We start from the raw sequence: 22,506 nt of genomic DNA on the forward strand, positions 1-22,506 counted from the left end.
AGGAAAACATATTTTAATGGTAATGGCATTTTCCAGTAGTTGCATTCTCTATTCAAGACTTGGCAAACTAGAGTTTAAGTGGCATCCAGAAGATAAATTCTGTGGATTATTTGCAATGGTCAATGAGAAAGGCAGACAAGCAGCAGCTTCCTATGGTCAACAGGTTGTTACATTCTCTTGATCTGATGAAAGGTACAGTGTTGGGAGACATTTGGACAAATGGTCTGTTGATGTGGGACTTGAAGGTGTAGTACTGTATTTACATTATCATCAGGGATGTACACTCAGTGGCCAGTTTATTAGGTACACCCATCTATTACCGGGTCGGACCCCCCTTTGCCTCCAGAACAGCCGGAATTCTTCGGGTATCACGCAGTTGCTGCAGATTGGACGGCGGTACATTCATGCTGCCAACAGCCCGTTCCATCTCATCCCAAAGACTCTCTATTGGGTTTGGTCAGCAACAATGCTCAGATAAACTGTGGCATTCAATCGTTGCTCAATTGGTATCAAGGGTCCTAACATGTGCCAGGAAAACTTTCCCTACACCAGTACACCACCAGCCTGTACCATTGACACCATGCAGGATGGCTCAATGGGATCATGCTGCCTATGCTAAATCCTGACTCTGCCATCAGCATGACACAACAGGAACCAATGTTTTTCCACTCCTCATTTGTCCAGTGTTGGTGATCGCGTGCCCACTGGAACCGCTTCTTGTTTTTAGCGGATAGGAGTTGAACCCTGTGTGGTCGTCTCCTGCAATAGCCCATCTGTGACAAGGATTGACGAGTTGTGCATTCATAGATGCTGTTCTTCACACTACTGTTGTACTGCGCCGTTATTTGTCTGTTTGTGGCTTGCCTGTTAGCATTCAGGATTCTCGCCATTCTCCTTCAACCTGTCAATGAGCTGTTTTCGCCCACAGGACTGCTGCTGATTGGATGGTTTTTGTTTGTTTCATCATTCTCTGAAAAACCCGTTTCTGAGATACTAGATCCGGCACGCCTGGCACTGACGAACATACCACGTTCAAAGTTGCTTAGGTCACTAGTTTTGCCCATTCTCACGTTCAATCGAACAGTAATTAAATGCCTCGATGCCGGTCTGCCTGCTTTATATAAGAAGCCAGGTGACTCACTGTCTGTAGGAGCAATCCATTTCGGTGAACGGGTTGGTGTACCTAATAAACTGAGTATAGTTGTAAAGTGCAAAGCACCCTGAGCACCGTAGGTATATAATTTAGGTGGGTAAACCCATAATGCAAAAAACCCACTTATCTTGCTGAACAGACCTAAACCCTATCCACAAAATAAAAAAGGTGGGTAAACTGGGTTTCCTTGAGTTTACCCTCACCACGGATTATCATATGGGAAAGATTTTCATTTAAAGGTACTGCCAAAATGTGTTTAGGCACGTGCACAGATAGGGCTCTATACCTGTGCAGAGCACATTCCCCATTTGCCCTTCCAGTCTCTAAAGTGTCCTTTTGTTTTGGGTAAAAACAACAAAAAACATTTTTTTTTTGTATACATTTTGTCGTTCTGAACCCACTGCCCGAAAGTCGTCGTTAAATTCACCTTAAATGTGTCATTAAATTAGCTATTAAGATGTGGCCATCTTTTATGTAAATAAATAATCAAAGCCATAACGGCCCAACGAGTCTGTGACCGAAGTTTTCATTAAAAACATTTTTGGGTTGCCTTTTTTTTGTTTGAGCACCTTCCACCAAAAGGCCTGTGCACGGCCCTGTCTAAATCCATTATATTTGGACATTATCATGAATGGGAAAGATGGCATGATTTTGGGAAACAGACAGATGATGAGTCACCCAGGCAGGTTGATGTACCGAAAGAAAGTCGATGTTTAGGTAACAATCACATGGAATCCTGCTGGTACCTGCTCAGATCTGAGGGTATTCTTTCTTGGTACTGTAGGGGGCTAGACATGACGTTATCCTTAGACACTGATTCTGGGTCAATTTTGCATTTTTCCCACTTACAATGTGTGGAGGGCAAGCCGATTCTAGATCTGTATGGGGCAACTTCCCCAGAACACTTGCGTGTCATGTGTTATGTTTTTGTAACTATCCTAATGCGATCTCATACTTGACTTGAATGTTGTTTGCCATTTGACTGACTGATCTTGAAGACGAAGACTTACTCAACATACCCAAATTATACTTAACCTTTATTTAACCTGGCAAGTGAGTCAATGGCTTAGTTTTCTTTTCCTATGTTAGATGCTCACATTTTATGTTTTTAAATTGATCATCCTGTCGCGGTTCTGTCAAAAATCAAATGTCTCCCCAGCTTCATATCATAGTTTTGAATTAAAGTAAATCAGAGCCAGCTTGCATTATAGTGGATAATTTTTGATATCATTGACAGTTACAACAAATGTTGACTTGAAATAACATTTACATTCTGTTTCTGAGTGGAAACAGAGAACTAGTCTCATTTAAGGGTCATAAATCACAAAATATCAAACCCTTGAGACAATAAAACACTAGATATTTAATTGTCAAAGTTTTAGAAATGTCAATAAGCAATTAACGCAACACAGCTGCACAACGATGACGAACTCCACACTTTCAAAAGGAAGACTTATCTAAACTTTCCAAAAATGTACCAAGTGTAAGAGTTAAGTCAGTCAAGTGTCAGTGACATATTATATGTGGATCTCTGGTTCACACACCCACCTCCAGTGGTCTGAAGCGAGCAATTAAATGTATGTTGGTCAATACTGCCCCCTGCTGGTCTATGTAGCACACAGTCTGCTTGGGGGGGGGTGTTTACAAGTCATCGGAGTATGGTTGAGTCTCAATACTCTATGGCTTCCTCTCAAATAGGCTTTTGCCACTTTCACCGATGATCATGGGTTTTCAGATGACTGCACACCAATTAGAGAAGGAATATAAAAAAAACATACTAGGTGAAAGACTTCTGTCGTGTGGAAGACTGTATGGTGGTACAGACCCTGACCAAAATGCATGTTCAAATAAGACCAATATCCTATTCCTAGTCTGAGTATTATTGATGGAGTTCACTGTTAAGTCAATGGGAGCTTTTTCCCCCGTCTTCCCCCACCAACAACAAAACAAATTGGGCATTATTCACGTTGAAACGTTTTATTTTTATGTAAAAAATTACAGTAAATCAAGTTGATAGTAACTGTAAACACTAGGCTACTATAAGCAATGGAAGCCATATACATGCCTCAGATGACAACGCACTAGGTTAAATTGCTATTTTCAGGCTGCATGAAAATACATCAGTACTTCCCATATTTGTACAGCTGCCTTGGAAACTCATTTTAGATGCTGTATCACATACACTTCTCTAGAAGTTCATGTCGGAAGTTCAATAAAAAATTAAAAGGTAACAATGTTGCTTGTTTAAAAATCTTCACCGTCATTTCAAACTGCAGTTGATAATGTACCAAAAAGCAAGAACAATTATGTATAGGAATATACCATAGACTTCCCAATCACATACTCTCCTCTTTTATAACTACATTGGGAAAAACATTCTGCGATCAACCCTTTAAACCAGTATTAATTTCTTTATGAGAAACAATCATGTTAGTCTTTGGCTGAATAAAAAATAATGAAGAAACGGGTAGTACACCGGTGATATCTGATGAACCAAGTATATGTTACTCAATTCAACCATTAAGTTGATTAGAGAAAGCTTTTATTTCGCACAAAAATTATATGATCCAGTGTTACCAAAAAGATGTATCATGTTTTTGTAGTAAAATTCAGGAAAACGTGAAGGCCCATGTTTTTATGCTTTTATCAGATATTGATCAATCAATGAAAAGGTTTAGGGGAGAAAAGGATCAAAATTACTATCATGGCTTCCTTTTTAGTCGTCATCAAAGTTCTGTTGTAAAAGGAAGTTAGCAGCCAAGTTCTCATTCTTCTCACAGGCAAAGTAGGCCTGTATAACAAGTCCTTCAGGGAATCCTAGGGCTTTTAGCTGTAAGAGGAAACGGACAAAGTCAATATTGAAATTAAATGAACAAAGTTCCTGAATAGAGAAATGACAGGATTTGCATGACGTTTACTCCGATAGGTAGGTATGTAGGAGTGTAATAAAGTCATCTTCAGTTGAAAAGAACGCAGTCTGATATCAACACTTAGCTTTTCGTTATCAGGTTTGACACGGACAATGCAGATTAACTGGCATTTCTGTAAATGGGCCAGATTTAGCTAACTAGCTCATTTAACTGTAGCCATTTATCAACAGACATCATGACCTGTGAGATTCATTCTTTACCCTCTCAATAGCCTCCTTCTCCTGGGGTGTGACCTGGATGTAGTTCATGCCACTTCCAGCCTCCCCACCGACCGCCACTCCTCCTCCTCCTCCACCACCTCCTCCTCCGCCTCCTCCTCCCCCCTCCTGGGCTGGCTCATTCAGCATCTGGATGAACTGCTCTTGGTGGCTGCTGATTTGCTGGGAGGGAAACAAGACAGGGTGTTCATTAGGGCACACTGTAGCAAAACGTTTTTGCAACGGGAAATAGCCATTTCTTGGAAGGGATACTTCGGGATTTTCGCAATGAGGCCCTTTATCTACTTCCCCAGAGTCAGATGAACTCGTGGATACCATTTTTATGTCTGTGTCCAGTATGAAGGAAGTTGAGAGGTAGCTTCACGAGGCAATGCTAACTAGCGCTAGTGCAATGACTGGAAGTATATGGGTATATACTAGCATGCTAGTAGATACCCATAGGGCCTGGTCAAAAGTAGTGCACTGTAAAGGGAATAGGGTGCCATTTAGGACGCACAACAGTGTTTTAAACGGACAGTCTCCCAAGCGGGGTCTGCTGCGATGCCTTCAGGCTCTGATCTCATCCCTTCACTATGCAGGCCTGAAGAGATGAAGGACACAGAGGGGAATTGATTTGGCAGACAGACTAGTTGAATGCTGAATTCCAGCTAGTTTTATCTACTGCTCATTGTAACCACTACACCATTGTGTCCTTGGTGCCGGTAAGAGTAGTGTGTGTGTGTGAGTCGTCCATACTTGCAGAAGCTGGGGGTTCTCCCTCCCTATCTGCTGTAGCAAGGCAGGGAGCAGAGAGGGGTTCTGCTGGATGATCCGTCTCATCTGGAGGAACTGAGGCTGGTTAACCAGGAACCCCAGAGGGTTGGCTGGAAACACAGAGGGGAGAAGAGGTCACAATGGCAGTGTTCTGTTTCCACAGTTCCACATTCCATGTCCACGTACTATACTGAACAAAAATGTAAACGCAACATGCAACAATTTCAAAGATTTGACTGAGTTACAGGAAATCAGTCAATTAAAAAAATATATAATTAGGCCCTAATCTATGGATTTCACATGACTGGATCAGAAAACCAGTATCTGGTGTGACAACCATTTGCCTCATGCAGCGTGACACATCTCCATCGCATAGAGTTGATCAGGCTGTTGATTGTGGCCTGTGGAATGTTGACCCACTCCTCCTCAATGGCTGTGCGAAGTTGCTGAATATTGGCAGGAACTGGAACATACTGTCGTACACGTCAATCCAGAGCATCCCAAACATGCTCAATAGGTAACATGTCTGGCGAGTATGTAGGCCATGGAAGAACTGGGACATTTTCAGCTTCCAGGAATTGTGTACAGATCCTTGCGACATGGGGCCGTGCATTATGCTGAAACAGGTGATGGCGGCAGATGAATGGCACGACAACGTGCCTCAGGATCGTCGTCACAGTATCTCTGTGCATTCAATTTACCATCGATAAAATGCAATTGTGTTTGTTGTCCGTAGCTTATGCCTGCCCCTACCATAACCCGACCGCAACCAAGGGGCACTCTTCACAACTTTGACATTAGCAAACTGCTCGCCCACACGACGCCACACGTTGTCTGCCATGTACAGTTGAAACCGGGATTAATCCATGAAGAGCACACTTCTCCAGCATGCCAGTGGCGATGGAAGGTGAACGTTTGCCCACTGAAGTCTTTTTACAACGCCAAACTGCTGTCAGATCAAGACCCTGGTGTGGGACACGAGTACGCAAATGAGCTTCACTGATAAGGTTTGACAGTTTGTGCAGAAATTCTTTGGTTTTGCAGTTTCATCAGCTGTCCGGGTGGCTCATCTCAGACGATCCCGCAGGTGAAGAAGCCGGATGTGGAGGTCCTGGGCTGGCGTGGTTACATGTGGTCTGCGGTTGTGAGGCCAGTTGGACGTACTGTCAAATTCTCTAAAACGACGTTGGAGGCGGCGTATGGTAGAGAAATTAACATTAAATTCTCTGGCAAGAGCTGTGGTGGACACACCTGCAGTCAGTATGCCAATTGCACGCTGCCTAAAAACTTGAGACATCTGTGGGATTGTGTTGTGTGACAAAACTGCACCTTTTAGAGTGGCCTTTTGTCCCCAGCACAAGGTGCACCTGTGTAATGATCATGCTGTTTAATCAGCTTCTTGATATGCCTCACCTGTCAGGTGGATAGATTATATTGGCAAAAGAGAAATGCTCACTAACAGGGATAAAAACACATTTGTGCACAACATTTGAGAGAAACAGACTTGTGTGTGGAATATTTATGGCATATTTTATTTCGGCTCATTAAACCAACACCTGTTGAGTTTATATTTTTGATCAGTATATTTCCACAGAGTTCTGTGTTCCATTTCCACAGAGTTCTGTGTTCCATTTCCACAGAGTTCTGTGTTCCATTTCCACAGAGTTCTGTGTTCCATTTCCACAGAGTTCACAGCAGCACACCAGTGTTTTAAACTCCAGTATGACAAACCGCTAATGGCATGGAACAATCGATACAGTGCAACATGGAGGGCATATCAAAATCTAACTGTCTGATGCTGAGAACTGTCAGTCAATAGGTTCCAATTTTCTTATTATTCAGAGAGAATAGAAATGCATCAAAAGCTTTCTGTGTGTCCACAGCACACAGAAGTGTTGTTACACATGTGCACGCATGGAGTGCAGAGGCAGGCATGCGCACACACTCACCTCCTGTTGCAACGCTGGCGGGGGTGGTCATACTGCCTGTGTTGAGAGCTGGAGTTCCTCCACCCACAGGGGGCACCACTGAGTCAGCACCCGCATCTCCCTCCTCCCCAGCTGGGATCCCCTGAAGAAGAACAACCAACAGGACAACGTTCACTCCCGAATTAGCGATACAACGTAAGAGCTGTCAGACTATGTGGAGGAATCTAGCTTGCTTCATTCCAGCTCTAAGGAACATGTGGATGAAAACCGTCATAAAATAGAAACCTGAAGTACTTAAAAAACAGGGGGTATTTTGTTAGTTTTACTATGGCATAACCAATCAATATCATTGGAACACGTTTCAGGAAACTAGGCGTATGTCGCATGTCACTACTTCACAGGAGAGGTATTTGAACGTAAACATTCATTTTTTATCAAAATGCGTTTTTTTGGCAGAAATGCCTTCTGGAACGTGAACTTTCATGTTCCATAATAAACTTGCATGCCATCTGTAAATACGAATAAAATTGTTAAATTACGAGCCTAGTTGGTTTAGCCACGGAAAAAGACAGGAACCTTCCCACTAGCCATGATTGGCTGAGATAATGGATGGGCTGAACATGCCGAGAGATGAGTTCAGATTGGTCTGCTATGCTTCGGTCTATAACATGAGCTGCTCAGTATGTGTAGATAATCCTTTCCACAGCGGCTTTTTTGAAAGATATCATGAAGAGCTGCAAAAGTGTTGTTTCTGATGACAGTGATGGGGATGAAATGGCAATCAACAGTGTTGTTGTCACAGAAGAAGTTGACAGAGTTTTGAAATCAGTGGAATGCCCGGTGGAAGCAGAGTATGATAGCTAAGGAGATTGAGAAAATTCTGGCGTTTGATTGCAAATATGCGGAGGGAGTCGAAAAGAGAACACAGAAGGCTGTGGTATAAAACACCTGTCTCCGGATTACATCTTCAAACTAAGTGCAACCATGGCATCCGTGACAGAGGAAGAAACGTTTATCCATGTATACAGGTAAGAGTCTAGATAGCTACATTTTCAGATATTATACGTTTCAAATTTTGTCCGAAAGTAGTTTCATTGCAAGTTAAATCATACTGTTAGCTAGCTAACGTTAGCTAGCTAACGTTAGCTGGCTGGCTGGCTCGCTCACCAACAAGACGTGTGTAGGAATATTATTTGTATCTCAGAAATCCATTTGCATTGCTAGTTATAGCCTAATGTTAGCTAGCTAGCTATCATTGAACCTAGTTGGTTAGCTTTAGCTACCTGCAGATACATGCATGGTGGCTGGCTATGACAATCAGTTTGTGTTGCTGGTTGTATGGGTTGGGATTGCCGCGTTCAAAACAACTGGGAACTCGGAAATCTCTGACTTCTGACTTCAGTGCGTTCAAGACAACTGGGAATTCTGAAGAAAAAAAACAAGCGACTGGGAAAAATAGTTTAGAACGGTCATCCAACTTGGAAATCAGGTCTCTTTCTAGAGCCCCGACTTTCCGACCTGAAGATCACTGGCGTCATGATTTGACCTCGTATTTTTCCAAGTTCCCAGTTGTCTTGAAAGCACCATTGGGTTCATTGTTTAGCTAGCTACCTACATGTCTAAACAAGACTCCACTTCGCCAGATTATTACATGACCCACCAAGTTAGACAGGTGTGTCTGGGGGTGATTACGGCCATCTATTGTATTTAATGAACATGTGTACATGTCTAGACAATAGTGACCCATCCACTTAGCTAGATGTGGTTGGGGGGTGGTTATAGCATTTCTTTCACATGACCATTCATACGGAATAAAAAGGCGTGTCAGGCTAGAGAAGTGGATGGTGTGATACTTACTGTAAGCAGGTACTCCACAGCTATCTGTGTTGTTAAAGCTGTGTGTGTGTGTGTATTCTTACTGTAAGCAGGTACTCCACAGCTATCTGTGTTGTTAAAGCTGTGTGTGTGTATTCTTACTGTAAGCAGGTACTCCACAGCTATCTGTGTTGTTAAAGCTGTGTGTGTGTGTATTATTACTGTAAGCAGGTACTCCACAGCTCTGTCTGTGTTGTTAAAGCTGTGTGTGTGTGTGTGTGTATTCTTACTGTAAGCAGGTACTCAACAGCTCTGTCTGTTGTTAAAGCTGTGTGTGTATTCTTACTGTAAGCAGGTACTCCACAGCTCTGTCTGTTGTTAAAGCTGTGTGTGTATTCTTACTGTAAGCAGGTACTCCACAGCTCTGTTGTTAAAGCTGTGTGTGTATTCTTACTGTAAGCAGGTACTCCACAGCTATCTGTGTTGTTAAAGCTGTGTGTGTGTATTCTTACTGTAAGCAGGTACTCCACAGCTCTGTCTGGGTTGTTGAAGCTGGCTCTGAGCGCTGCCACTACCTGCTCCCTCTCATAGCCCATCAGCATCATCTCTGTCACCATGTTCTCATATGATTGGCCTGTCACTGAGGAGCAGGAAGAACAAACAACCAATCAGACGGCATTTTGATCAGAGATTCTGAAAGCTTCAGATGACATCATAAACATAGCCTAATAAAAACAGATAGAGAAGTGAAAGGCATAGCCACACCTCAATCTACATTTATACAGGGAAGACTACCAAGACACATGGCTATATACCTAACTACTACAGAGGAGATAAAGGATCAGCCATCACCTATAATGTATACACTCAATTATGTTAACTTATAACAGGAAGACCATTTACCCAGAGCAGAAGTTGCCTCCTCGAACATGTTCACATTTGTCAATAGACCAGAGGAACTGAAAGAGAAGGAGCGTGACGCTGATGAGTACTGTTCTGTAGTACATCACATGGTATGTCCTGTACTAAAATACAACCATAAAGAGATGCATTCATCCTTCTATAAGCTCAGACACTAGCAACATGTCAACTATTCTTCTGGTCCCTTGTCTTAGGGAGGGCGCACACAGCACCGAATGTCAATCTGCTATTCGTTCGGTACGGTGTGTTTTAGGGACCACCCACCCGGGAGGCGACTGCAGACATTTTCGCATGATTCTACATGTAGGATCGGTTTGCAAATGACAGCTGGCACTCTGAACAGAGGTGCTAAGTACTCTCTAGCGGTGTGTCTGTGCCTTCATGTCCCCTTTTCCAGTGAGAACACAAATTCTCAGTTTCAAACATTTTGCATGAGGCTACCGTTGAAATGGGCCTGGTAACCACAGCTTCCTATTAATGGCTGCCAGCTGGTCCTTCAGGCCAACATAACACTGTTTGCATCCCAAATGGCACCCTACTTCCCATGTAGTGCACTAAATAAAATAAAAAGTAGTGCACTGTATAAGTAACAGGGTGTCCTTTGGGACACAGCAGTGACTGCCAAACCAGACCTACCTGGTGGGGGTTGATGCTGGGGCTGAAGTGTTGCAGGGCCTCTCCTCGGCTGGTTTGGACCCCTCTGGTGGGTTCTCTGAGCCTGACGAGGCAGCAGTGGGTACAGTGGGGGCTGTAGTGCTGGAGGAGGAGGAGGTGGTGGAGGCAGAATCGGAAGGCTGGGAAGCTGCTGGGGCTGCTTTAGGCTATATAGAGAAAAAAAAGGGAATCCCCACAGCGCTCGGTGTTTGTTGCTTTCGAAAGCATCTTAAGAACGCTTATGCCCTATAGGTGATACAGTAACAATGATTTAACCAATATGGCTTTTGTCATGTAAGTAGCCTGTGATCTGCTTTAGGCTACAGACATGGACACATTGGGAATTACTGCGATTCATTTTAGGTCACTTTCACTTTGTGAGGTAGCAATAGTTCCTTTACTATTCAATCTTTAGAAGAAAACTCCCTGCTGCCAATGATCACTTTAGACAGTCAAACTGTGCAGAAGGGACATATTGTAGCTCAGTGTGGTAGGATATTCAATCATTTCATGAACTGTTGCTGCACCTGTGTGCATGGGGACGGGGGCTGTAACAACTGATTCCAATCCACTCCGCACAGTGGGATGCAATCTGCATTAGGTCAGTGTGATATTGAGGTGTGTGTGTGACAGTTCATTTTGGCACTTATTTTTTTTTAAAGATTTAGTCAGTCATTTAGAGTAAAATATCATTAAAATACTACCAAGACACATGGCTATTTATGTAAATTAAGTCTTAATTAAAATGACAAATGTGACTGAGGATTTAGTCTAGTTATTGTCAAAATGACAAAAACAAATGGGCCATTTTAGTGAACTAAATGACCATCCATTTGTATTGCATCATTAACCTATAGTAAACATAAATCAGTGTTTCAACTATATTCATTTAGTAGCGGTGGGCCACCGTTGCTAAACTCGTGGCTGCCACTCCAAAAAATATATATTTATAAAGTGTTTTACAAAATACTTTTCTGGATGGTAAAACGCTTTAAGTGTAAATTTAAACAACTAAAACCAGATATAAAGTAAGTAGAAAAGATAATGGAGCCATCTATATTTTTTCATATTTACCGAAGCCACGTTCAGTTGCAAAAATAGAGCCGACGTTATTCCTTATTCAACATGTCAGAGAGGCATGTTTGTTCTACATAGCATCTTTCTATCTGAAAGTTTCAAAACGTTGGATCCTGCTGAACGCGCCCCAGGTTGTTAGCTATAGCTAGCTAATGAGGTAACATGACTGAACAAGGCGTAGCCTAAACAAATGGTTAACGATCCGGGTCGCAAATAGCCTTGTTTTAGAACGGCCCGCAATATGCTTTATGAATGTAAAATGCGGCAAAATGGAAAGAAAAAGAAGTAGCGCCGGTATTATGGGTCATACGTTTTGAACAGTAATGGCTACAATCTGAAGAAAATAGGGAGATTTGACTAGTACGTTGGCTAAAGAACCTGGCTATGAAATGCAGTGAGGAAAGCGCGATGGTTGAGCGAGACTACAAATAAAAATACTTTTCTATACTCAAGGGAAGGAAAAACATACAGTGCCTTCAGAAAGAATTCACACTCCTTGACTTTTTCCACATTTTGTTGTGTTAAAGACAATTTAAAATGAGTTCAATTTGGATTTGTCACTGGCCTACATCCCATCACATCAAAGTGGAATTATGTTTGTCGAAATTTTTACAAATTAATAAAAAATGAAAAGCTGAAATGTCTTGAGTTAATAACTTTTCAACTCCTTTGTTATGGCAACCCTAAAGTTCAGGAGTAAAAATGTGCTTGTCAAGTCACATAATAAGTTGCATGGACTCACTGTGTGCAATAAGTGTCTACCTCATCTCTGTACCCCACACATACATATAATTGTAGGGTCCCTCAGTCGAGCAGTGAATTTCAAACACAAATTCAACCACAAAGACCAGGGAGATTTTCCAATGACTCACAAAGAAGGGGTAAGAATTAAAAAAAAAACAGACATTGAATATCCCTTTGAGCATGGTGAAGTTATTAGTTCCACTTTGGATGGTGTATCAATACACGCAGTCACTACAAAGATACAGGCGTCCTTCCTAACTCAGTTGCCGGAGAGGAAGGAAACTGCTGAGGAATTTCAACATGAGGCCAATGGTGACTTTAAAACAGTTACAGAGTTTAATGGCTGTGATAGGAGAAAACATTGTAGTTACTCCACAATACTAACCTAATTGACAGAGGGAAACGGAGGAAGCCTGTACAGTATAAACATTTTCTAAACATGCATCCTGTTTGCAACAAGGCACTAAAGTAATACTGCAAAAAATGTGGCGTGGCAATTAACTTTTTGTCCTGAATACAAAGTGTTATGTTTGGGGAAAATGCAATACAACACATTATTGAGTACCACTCCATATTTTTAAGCACAGTGGTGGCTGCATCATGTTATGAGTATGCTTGTAATCGTTAAGGACTGGGGAGTTTTTTCAGGACAAAAAAAGAAACTGAATGGCAAAATCCTAGAGGAAAACCTGGTTCAGTCTGCTTTCCACCAGACCCTAGGAGATGAATTCACCTTTCAGCAGGACAATAACCTAAAACACAAGGCCAAATCTACACTGGAGTTGCTTACCAAAAAAGACAATAAAAGTTCCTGAGTGGCCGAGTTACAGTTTTGACTTAAATCTGCTTGAAAAATCTATGACAATAACTGATGTAGGCTAGGCTGTGTGTGCCGGGTGTGGCGTGTCCTTCCCAATGTTGAACAGAGCATCTGTGCTGCTAATATTAATTGTGCTCGTCACTGAAAAGCTCTCAATCTCTCCAAAAACTATTGTCCAGTCCACTTAGTCAGATTTTAGTCACAGAGATAATTTAGTCTCGTTTTATTCAACTGAAAATAAAAAAAATGTACGTAAATTTTTTTCTGGGTCTATTTAGTCAGTTATAATCTCATCAATTGCCACTGAAAAATTGGTGTTTGATGAATATTTGGCACAATTTTTGTTGATTAAATTAACACTGTGTGACAGGCCTAGGAAATATACTACATACCCACAGTCAAGTCCAACGACATGGAAAGTTAATTAAGTCCATCTGCCATTATCAGTGGTTGCCACAGTATGTGTGTTACGGTCAGGTGTGTGCGTGTTACGGTCTTAAGTGTGTATGAAAATTGTTTCACAATGAAAAAACAGTTCTCCACTGCAATGAAGGCCATATGATTTTTGTGGACAGATCGCAACATCTCTAATACCTTACCTTTGCCACCATGACAACCACAAAGTTCTTCTCATCAATCTTATAATCCTTAATAGCAGTGTCATCATTTAGGATTTTCCCTGCAAGGAACAAACATGAAGATAGTCATTTATCAGCCAAAAATGCTTCAATAACCTTGACATTCTAAGACAATGAAATTCCCAGAAGCCTATCCCTGGGGAGAACACTGATATCCCGACACCTATAATTTAAGTCATAGTGGAGAAGAAACATTAAAGATGCACTATGCCAACATCTCTCCTCCATTTCCTGGTTGCTAAAATTCTAATAGTTCGCCTAAATTCAGTTTGTCACAAAACAAGTGTAGATAATCATTGTACCATCTAAACCGCTGTGAAATATATTTTCCATAACCAAACATATTGTATTTTCTGCTGGTGTACAAAACCGAAAGTAAAAGAAGCAAAAACGAAACTCAAGACTGGGAATCATAGAAAGTGTACATTGAACCGATCTACCACATACTTTCTTTCAATAAGAATGACAGATCTATAACTTGCATTTCTATGTGAATTTGGTCTGGTCCCCCAAAAAGTCACATTGCAGCTTTAAAATGCCACATACACAGATTGAACACTGCATTGCTCCATTCCCATAACATAATTATACTAAACAAAAATATAAAAGCAACATCCGACAATTTCAAAGATTTTACTAAGTTACAGTTCATGTAAGGAAATCAGTCAATTGAAATAAATTCATTAGGCCCTAATCTATGGATTTCACATGACTGGGTAGGAGCTCAGCCATGGGGATGCCTAGTAGGGCATAGGCCCACCCACTGGGGAGCCAGGCCCAGCCAATCAGAATGAGTTTTTCCCCCACAAAAGGGCTTTATTACAGACAGAAATACTCCTCAGTTTCATCAACTGTCTGTGTGGCTGGTCTCAGACAATCCCGCAGGTGAAGAAGCCGGATGTGGAGGTCCTGGGCTGGTGTGGTTACATGTGGTCTGCGGTTGTGAGGCTGGTTGGACGTACTGCCTAATTCTCTAAAACGACGTTGGAGGCGGCTTATGGTAGAGAAATTAACATTAAATTATTTGGCAACAGCTTTGATGGACATTCCTGCAGTGAGCGTGCCAATTGCACGCTCCCTCAAAACTTCAGACATCTGTGGCATTGTGTTGTGTGACAAAACTGCACATTTTAGAGTGGCCTTTTATTGTCCCCAGCACAAGGTGCACCTGTGTAATGATCATGCTGTTTAATCAGCTTCTTGATATTCCACCCGTCAGGTGGATAGATTATCCTGGCAAAGGAGAAATGCTCACTAACAGGGATGTAAACAAATGTGCAGAAATGGAGAGAAATATACTCCTGAGTGGCGCATTAGTGCTAACTGTGCCACTAGAGATCCTGGTTCAAATCCAGGCTCTGTCGCAGCCGGCCGCGACCGGGAGACTCATGGGCGGCGCACAATTGGCCCAGCGTCGTCCAGGGTAGGGGAGGGAATGGCCGGCAGGGATGTAGCTCAGTTGATAGAGCATGGCGTTTGCAACGCCAGGGTTGTGGGTTCGATTCCCACGGGGGGCCAGTATAAAAAAAAACATGTATTCACTAACTAAGTCGCTCTGGATAAGAGCATCTGCTAAATGACTAAAATGTAAATGTAAAATGTAAATAAGCTTTTTGTGCATATGGAAAATGTCTGGGATCTTTTATTTCAGCTCATGAAACATGGGACCAACACTTTACATGTTTCCTTGTTCAGTATACATGAAAACATTGAGATGACAACCTGTGTACTGACATACTTACGCAGCTCTCTTATCAGTGTGCCACAAGGCAAGCCAACAGACATGCAATTATATTATGACAGCACAACGATTTTTTTATGCATTCTTTTTTTAAATCAAAGTCCTTATCATACTGCCAGACAAAATGTAGAGTAGGGGAATAAAAGACTGAAACTGTACCTGCATATATCAACTTCTGCCATGCAACCGGAAAACCATCGTTTCCCTTCTCATTCTCAATTCTTTCCTTTAAGGTTTTTACCTGTAAAGAAAAAGAGATGTAGACAGGCAATGCATGAAGGGATCGAAGTCCATTGTGAGAAATACATGGTGTCAAATCTATAGAGCTGTCGTTAGATAGCTATATGGATCAATGATCTGAATTATTAATTAGCCAGATAACTAACAAACTATCCAACTGCTTCATAAATAGTGAGGCAGCAGCTGTTTAGCTAACTAGCGAGCTAAGTGTGGCTAACGTTAGCAAATTAGCTAACTAGAATAGATGGCTAACTGTTACTTAGTTAACTAGCGATAACACAAACCCAAAAGTTGCAGTTTTAAATAAATATCTATAGTAAACGTAAATTGCAACTATCCATGAGAAAAGTTATTTAATAAGACATAACGTTAGCTAATTAGCTATCTAGTTGAGATTGATAAAGTTGAGCTAATTAGGTAGCTACTAGCTAAAGGTAGCCTAAATTAGCGAACGTTAGTTACAATTTCCTCAAGTTTCAGATTTTTTGGACATCATAAAATCCCAATAAGTGTATATGATGGGTGTTACTACTTTATGTTAAGAGGATTACTAATACACTACTTGAATGGGGACTTTAACATGTTTAAGTTGCTTCGCTACCTACAGTAGTTATCTAGCTAGCCATGTCAAACTAGCTAAGAATGTGTGCTAGCTAGCTCTCTTGCTAGCCAACGGTAACTTAGCCGAAGCCATCCACCCCCTTCAACAAATGCATGGTGGTTTCAACTCACCGTCTCCTCTTCGTCTATGTCGATTTTAAATGTCTGCTGCTGGAGGGTTTTCAAAGTGATCTGCATTTTCGCGATGAGCAATTTAGCTTAGGTTTCTTCACTTGTTTCACCACGTACTCTTTCCGAGGGTGTAGGTGGATTCGTTCCTATTTTCGCTAGCTCATCACAGCCCGTCCGCCGCCATTACGCTTCTGGCTTTTCAGTGCATAAACAAACCTGACTTTGCACAAAAAGACGAGTAGGCATGCGCCAATTGGTGACACGAGTGCGACAGTGCAAGAAACATGGGAAATTGAGTATTCATTTTAATTCACCCATTCATTCATACATTTATTCATTGGTAGCAGTGCATCACAGATAAAAATAAAATAAATAAAATAAAACTTGTTTTGAGTGCACCATCATCGGCGCATTCATGATCATTCCCGGTCGAGGGAATACTTTTTTGTTTCTTCGTGACTTTGATTTTAAGCTAAATTAACGCACTCGGGTTTTATTTTCTCTCAAATCCTAGTTAAATAGTACGATTACTCACTAGCTTTTAGGCAGGAGTGTGTTGTTAACAACATTTGCGTGAGCAACAATAGTGGAATCGGCGATTCGACTTCAAAATAAGTCACCCATTGAAACATGCAAACGGTTAAAATTTGTGAAAACATGCCACAATTTCACTTGATAATGATAAACAAGGTTGGAATGTTTTTATATAAATTCAACAAAAGACAATTATTAGTTAATTTGACCCCAAAAAAGTACAAATCTGTTGAAAATGCACTGTGGATGCATTTGAATTCAGAATTGCATTGCTTATACGCACTGTACAGCCTAACCTATGGATTGTGCATCCATGAAAAGCCTACACAATGACACCCACAGAACACAACAATACGGAATATGCATTCAGATCTTCTTGTAATTGAATGACTGTTTCATTTGCAAATTAGAGCAGATGGTGTTAACAAACTACAGTATATAGCCTTCCTGTATTTTGTTTCAATCAAGCACATTCTGCCGCCTACATTCGAGCACTGTTGAGTTTTGGCCTCCTGCGATTTTGTTGTTGTTGGACTATAGCGAACCATCCAAAAATCTCTTAAGAAATTAGGTGCTGTTTTTGGTGTAACAGTAATGTTATAGTAAGCTATTATATTTGTTTTTCTTATGTAGAATACTAATGAATAATTATGTGATCTTCCAAGACATTGATTCAGCTTTGATCTAACTTTACTAAACGAGCACCACTGTGAGAAGTGGTGTGCTCTGGCAGCACTACACCCCTGCAGTCTGCTGCACTGAAGGATCTAATTTAAGCGCCCCAGCCACACCTAGTCTATTATTTTTCCTTGTGCAAACTTTGGTGATGCAGAAACGAGAGGCCACAAGTGTGCCTGTTTTATGACAATCTGGGAATATGTGGCCGAGGAAACACTCTGGTTGGTCTCAGGGAATGTAAAACAGTTAGGAAGGGAGACTTTTAAAACGGTATTGAGTGAAGTAGCGGCAAATATGTTGAATGAGCAACTAATGAGCATTGAGACTGAAGAGCCTGACAAGTTTGATGAAATTATCTTATATCTTTCAGTCTAATTCGGCTATTTACTTACTTGTGTTGCTCTTCATCAGAAGCACGCTTTTTGTAAGTAGTGAGGCCTAATTGTCCTCTCCAAATTAAAGTGGAATTTAGCCCGAAAGGATTTCAGAAATGTGATTGGTTGACTATAGGCCTATGACATTGGCCTACTTCTTGTCTTGCGCTGTGCATAATATTAGATCTAAACAATAATTGGAGAAGTGTTTAACATCACCAGTACCACATCCTTATGATAGGCTATATATATATATATGTTCATAAGCGCAACATGAATGCAAGACAGGTTGGAATGTCTGACTGAAATATGGGACACATTTTTTACATTTGTGGTGTTTCAATTTGTTGATAAAATGCGGGACATGATTGTTTGGGTGTTGGGGAAGTGGGATAATGGGGCATAATGCGGGACTGTGCCGCACAACCCGCGACATGTGGTCATCCTACTGTGGGTGTCACCATGTAGGTTGATACCCCATTTCATTGGTGCACAATCCATATGTCAGTATGTAAAGTGCAAATATGAATGTTCATTACACACAATAGACTAACTGGGGAGGTGATTGTCCACAGTCAAAGTTCCGAAATAAGAGCTATGATGCTAATATTTGTTAAACTCTACAGTGTTGTGTTCTGTGGGAGTCATTGAGTAGGCTGATACCCCGTTTCAAGGGTGAACAAGACAGGCTGTGCAATAACAGTAAGTATGCCCCAATGTAATTCTGATATCTAGTACATCCACTGTGCGATTTCAACAGATTTGTACTTTTTTGTGTGTGAAATTAACCAATAAATGTCATTTGTTGAATTTATATAACAACATTCCAACCTTATTTAGCATTATCTAGTCCAATTATGCCATAATTCCATTATTTTTATCCATTTGCATCAGTTTCAATGGGGGACTTTATTTCAAAGGCAAACCGCCCCATTCCACTATTGTTGCTCTCGCTAATGTTGTTCACAACACACTGGTATTTTAGGCTATGCTACTCTCCTTCCAGCCCAACTGTCCACCTGATGGCGCTACCTGAGATCCAACTGTAATCTGCCCAGCCTGTGATACACTAGGGTCCCACTGCAACCGTTCGGTACATAAAACATCCTTAATTTAGGCTGCAGAATTGCGTAGGTTTCCTCTGATATAATGGGCCGCTGGCCTAAAAAAAACGGGGAAAACATGCATACTACCATTTTCTACGCCCATGCTAGTGGCTTCCTGATGTTGTCTACAGCATTCAGCCAATCAGGCTGCAGCAGTCTGTTGTTTACCCCTGGCCTAGCCCACTGAGGTATAATAAGAACTGGAGACTGCGTCCAAGATGTCTGACCATTGTTTTCAAGGTAATCTTCTAGCATTCGCATACGGTGATTCATGGACCGTCTATATCCAGGTTGCATCCGGTTTATATGACCAACGTCACACGTGCACTAGCACTCAGTGTGCACAGGGAGCAGCACGAGCAGTGACGACGTCATCACGTCATCCAAAAACATGGCAGACATTGGATGAATATAAAATATGAATATCTTCGGCTGGGAGTGATGGAAAAAAAGTCGGCCTAAGCGACAATTATTTGTATAATTCAGTGGATGTTTTGTGCACAAAGGTGATGATTAAAGTGTCTTATTAGGAATTTTCAAATCTGACTTCTCGGTGAGGCTGTCTATGGAAATTGTCTTTCTGGGCCGGGTGTCAGTTAAACTGCAGTACCGAAGCAAAACTGTAGGAGCAGGCGAAACCGTGCTTCTAGACCAGAACTCAGGCCCCTTGGTTTAGCCTCTGCCGAGTCCCCAACATCCGGATGTTCCGGTTTTCAGGAGAAATGGAAAGAGAGCCTGTGACACGACTTCCGCTTTTGGACGTTAACAAGGTAGCCTCTGCCGAGTCCAAGGGGCCAGGGTTCTGGTCTAGAATCACGGTTTCGTCCGTTCCTACAGTTTTGCTTTGGTACTGCAGTTTAACTGACGCTCGGCCCAGAAAGACAAAATCCATAGACAGCCACATAGAGAATTTGGGACATTATTAACAAGGCGAAACTTAATCTGAACTCCTCCTCCATATTTACTGGATTGTTTGAACAGTGCAGAAGAGAACCTCCCCCTGCAGAAGACAACCTCTCGTCAAGACCAGTATGTAAGGGATCTAGTTTCAGGCGTTTCTTTTACACCTGCTACGTTAGGTTACCCCTGGTCTGAATGCTGTGTAGTGTATCACCAGCTGGGCAGATTACAGTTGAACGTCAGATGACAAACGACGTCAGAAATAATAGCGCCATCTGGCGGATAGTTGGACCACTCTCGTTCGTGTGTCCTGATCTACCTGCTACCTGTGAGCACCTCCCAAATAATACCACGTTATGGCCCTGTTTAAACCTAACCACTTTCGGGCCTGGAATTGGAAAAAGAGACACATGTGCTCCCATTTAATATAAATTGCTCATACTAATGCTAATCCATGAAATGTCTGAGGGCGTAAAGTCAGGGCTTCAGGTCAGGACAGACCCACAGAGGAGTCACAGAGTGGAGGAAAAGAAGGTAGGACTCTGACCCGCTGCAGACACCCAGTGAACGCCATAAGAATGGGTCTGTGTCCTGGAGGACCAGAGGGCAATTTGACTTGAACCTGTTTGACTTTTCAACACCGAGACCAAACCAATGGGAAAGGTAAGTATGGCTCTTCATACCCAATCAGTCATCATTGCTTTGCTTCATAAAGATTCATACAATGTACACCTGATGATGAATTCGAGCACTGTACTAGATTGTCTTTAACGGAATTTAGTATTACCCAAGTATAAGTCAACTCAAGCCAAGGTAATGTGGTCTGATTTATTTGTTATCCATTTACTTGTATCTCATCAGGTCAGTTGATTTAGAACACATTCACTACAAATAGTACCCCCACTTCCTATATGCTGTTCATTTCATAGTGCATCATCCCTTTAGTAACTGGACGAGAAGCCCATTTAAAGTGTAATAATAGTTTTTCAACAATCTAAACTCATTCAACCGTTTAAATCATTCAACATCCTGTATTCAGTCAGTACCCTGTGTAACTACCATCACTCGTCCCTCTGAACAGCCCTCTGGCTTTGAGAGGAGGACTCTGTCAAGTGTGTGATATGTTGGAGCTCAATGAGGTCACTGCCCTTGGCGTGCAGCTCTCTCTCTCTCTCTCTCTCTCTCTCTCTCTCTCTCTCTCTCTCTCTCTCTCTCTCTCTCTCTCTCTCTCTCTCTCTCTCTCTCTCTCTTCTCTCTCTCTCTCTCTCTCTCTCTCTCTCTCTCTCTCTCTCTCTCTCTCTCTCCTCTATCTCCTCTCTCTCTCTCTCTCTCTCTCTCTCTCTCTCTCTCTCTCTCTCTCTCTCTCTCTCTCTCTCTCTCTCTCTCTCTCTCAATTCAATTCATAGGGATTTATTGGCATGGGAAACATATGTTTACATTACCAAAGCAAGTGAAATAGATAAACAAGTAAACATTACACTCACAAAAATTCCAAAAGAATAAAGACATTTCAAATGTCATATTATGTCTATTTACAGTGTTGTAACAATGTGCAAATAGTTAAAGTACAAAAGGGAAAATAAATAAACGTAAATATGGGTAGTTTTTACAATGGTGTTTGTTCTTCACTGTTGCCCTTTCCTTGTGGCAACAGGTCACAAATGTTGCTGCTGTGATGGCACACTGTGGTATTTCACCCAGTAGATATGGGAGTTATCAAAATTGGATTTGTGGGATCTGTATAATCTGAGGGAAATATGTGTCTCTAATATGGTCATACATTTGGCAGGAGGTTAGGAAGTGCAGCTCAGTTTCCACCTCATTGTGTAGGCAGTGGGCACATAGCCTGTCTTCTCTTGAGAGCCAGGTCTGCCTACGGCGGCCTCTCTCAATAGCAAGCTATGCTCACTGAGTCTGTACATAGTCAAAGCTTTCCTTAATTTTGGGTCAGTCACAGTGGTCAGGTATTCTGACGCTGTGTACTCTCTGTTTAGGGCAATTAGTATTCCAGTTTGCTCAGTTTTTTGGTAAATTCTTTCCAATGTGTCAAGTAATTATCTTTTTGTTTTCTCATGATTTGGTTGGGTCTAATTATGTTGCTGTCCTGGGGCTCTGTGGGTCTGTTTGTGAACAGAGCCCCAGGACCAGCTTGCTTAGGGGACTCTTCTCTAGTTTAATTTCCTGTAGGTGATGGCTTTGTTATGGAAGTTTTGGGAATCGCTTCCTTTTAGGTGGTTTGTAGAATTTAACAGCTCTTTTCTGGATTTTGATAATTAGCGGGTATCGGTGTAATTCTGCTCTGCATGCATGATTTGGTATTTTACGTTGTACATGGAGGATGTTTTTGCATAATTCTGCATGCAGAGTCTGAATTTGGTGTTTGTCCCATTTGTGAATTCTTGGTTGGTGAGCGGACCCCAGACCTCAAAACCATTGGGTTCTATGGGTTCTATAACTGATTCAAGTATTTTTAGCCAGATCCTAATTGGGATGTCAAATTGTATGTTCCTTTTAATGGCGTAGAAGGCCCTTATTGCCTTGTCTCTCAGA

The 22,506-nt window shown here is 41.7% G+C and overlaps 1 protein-coding gene across 1 annotated transcript; it reads right to left on the reverse strand.

Annotated features, from left to right (window-relative positions):
* Nucleotides 1-3,111: 3,111 nt before the first annotated feature.
* Nucleotides 3,112-16,576, reverse strand: LOC311136696 (UV excision repair protein RAD23 homolog B-like). Its single transcript, XM_084170932.1, has 10 exons — nucleotides 16,365-16,576; nucleotides 15,552-15,633; nucleotides 13,613-13,692; nucleotides 10,355-10,539; nucleotides 9,701-9,756; nucleotides 9,310-9,437; nucleotides 7,004-7,124; nucleotides 5,037-5,164; nucleotides 4,284-4,463; nucleotides 3,112-3,983 (listed from the first exon to the last, which is right to left on the reverse strand). Exons 1-10 carry the CDS (start codon nucleotides 16,428-16,430, stop codon nucleotides 3,870-3,872), a joined length of 1,140 nt encoding a protein of 379 aa, XP_084027058.1. The 5' UTR covers nucleotides 16,431-16,576; the 3' UTR covers nucleotides 3,112-3,869.
* Nucleotides 16,577-22,506: the final 5,930 nt, after the last annotated feature.

This window comes from Coregonus lavaretus (genome assembly GCF_964263955.1).
Source record: "Coregonus lavaretus genome assembly, chromosome: 10".
NCBI lineage: Eukaryota > Metazoa > Chordata > Actinopteri > Salmoniformes > Salmonidae > Coregonus > Coregonus lavaretus.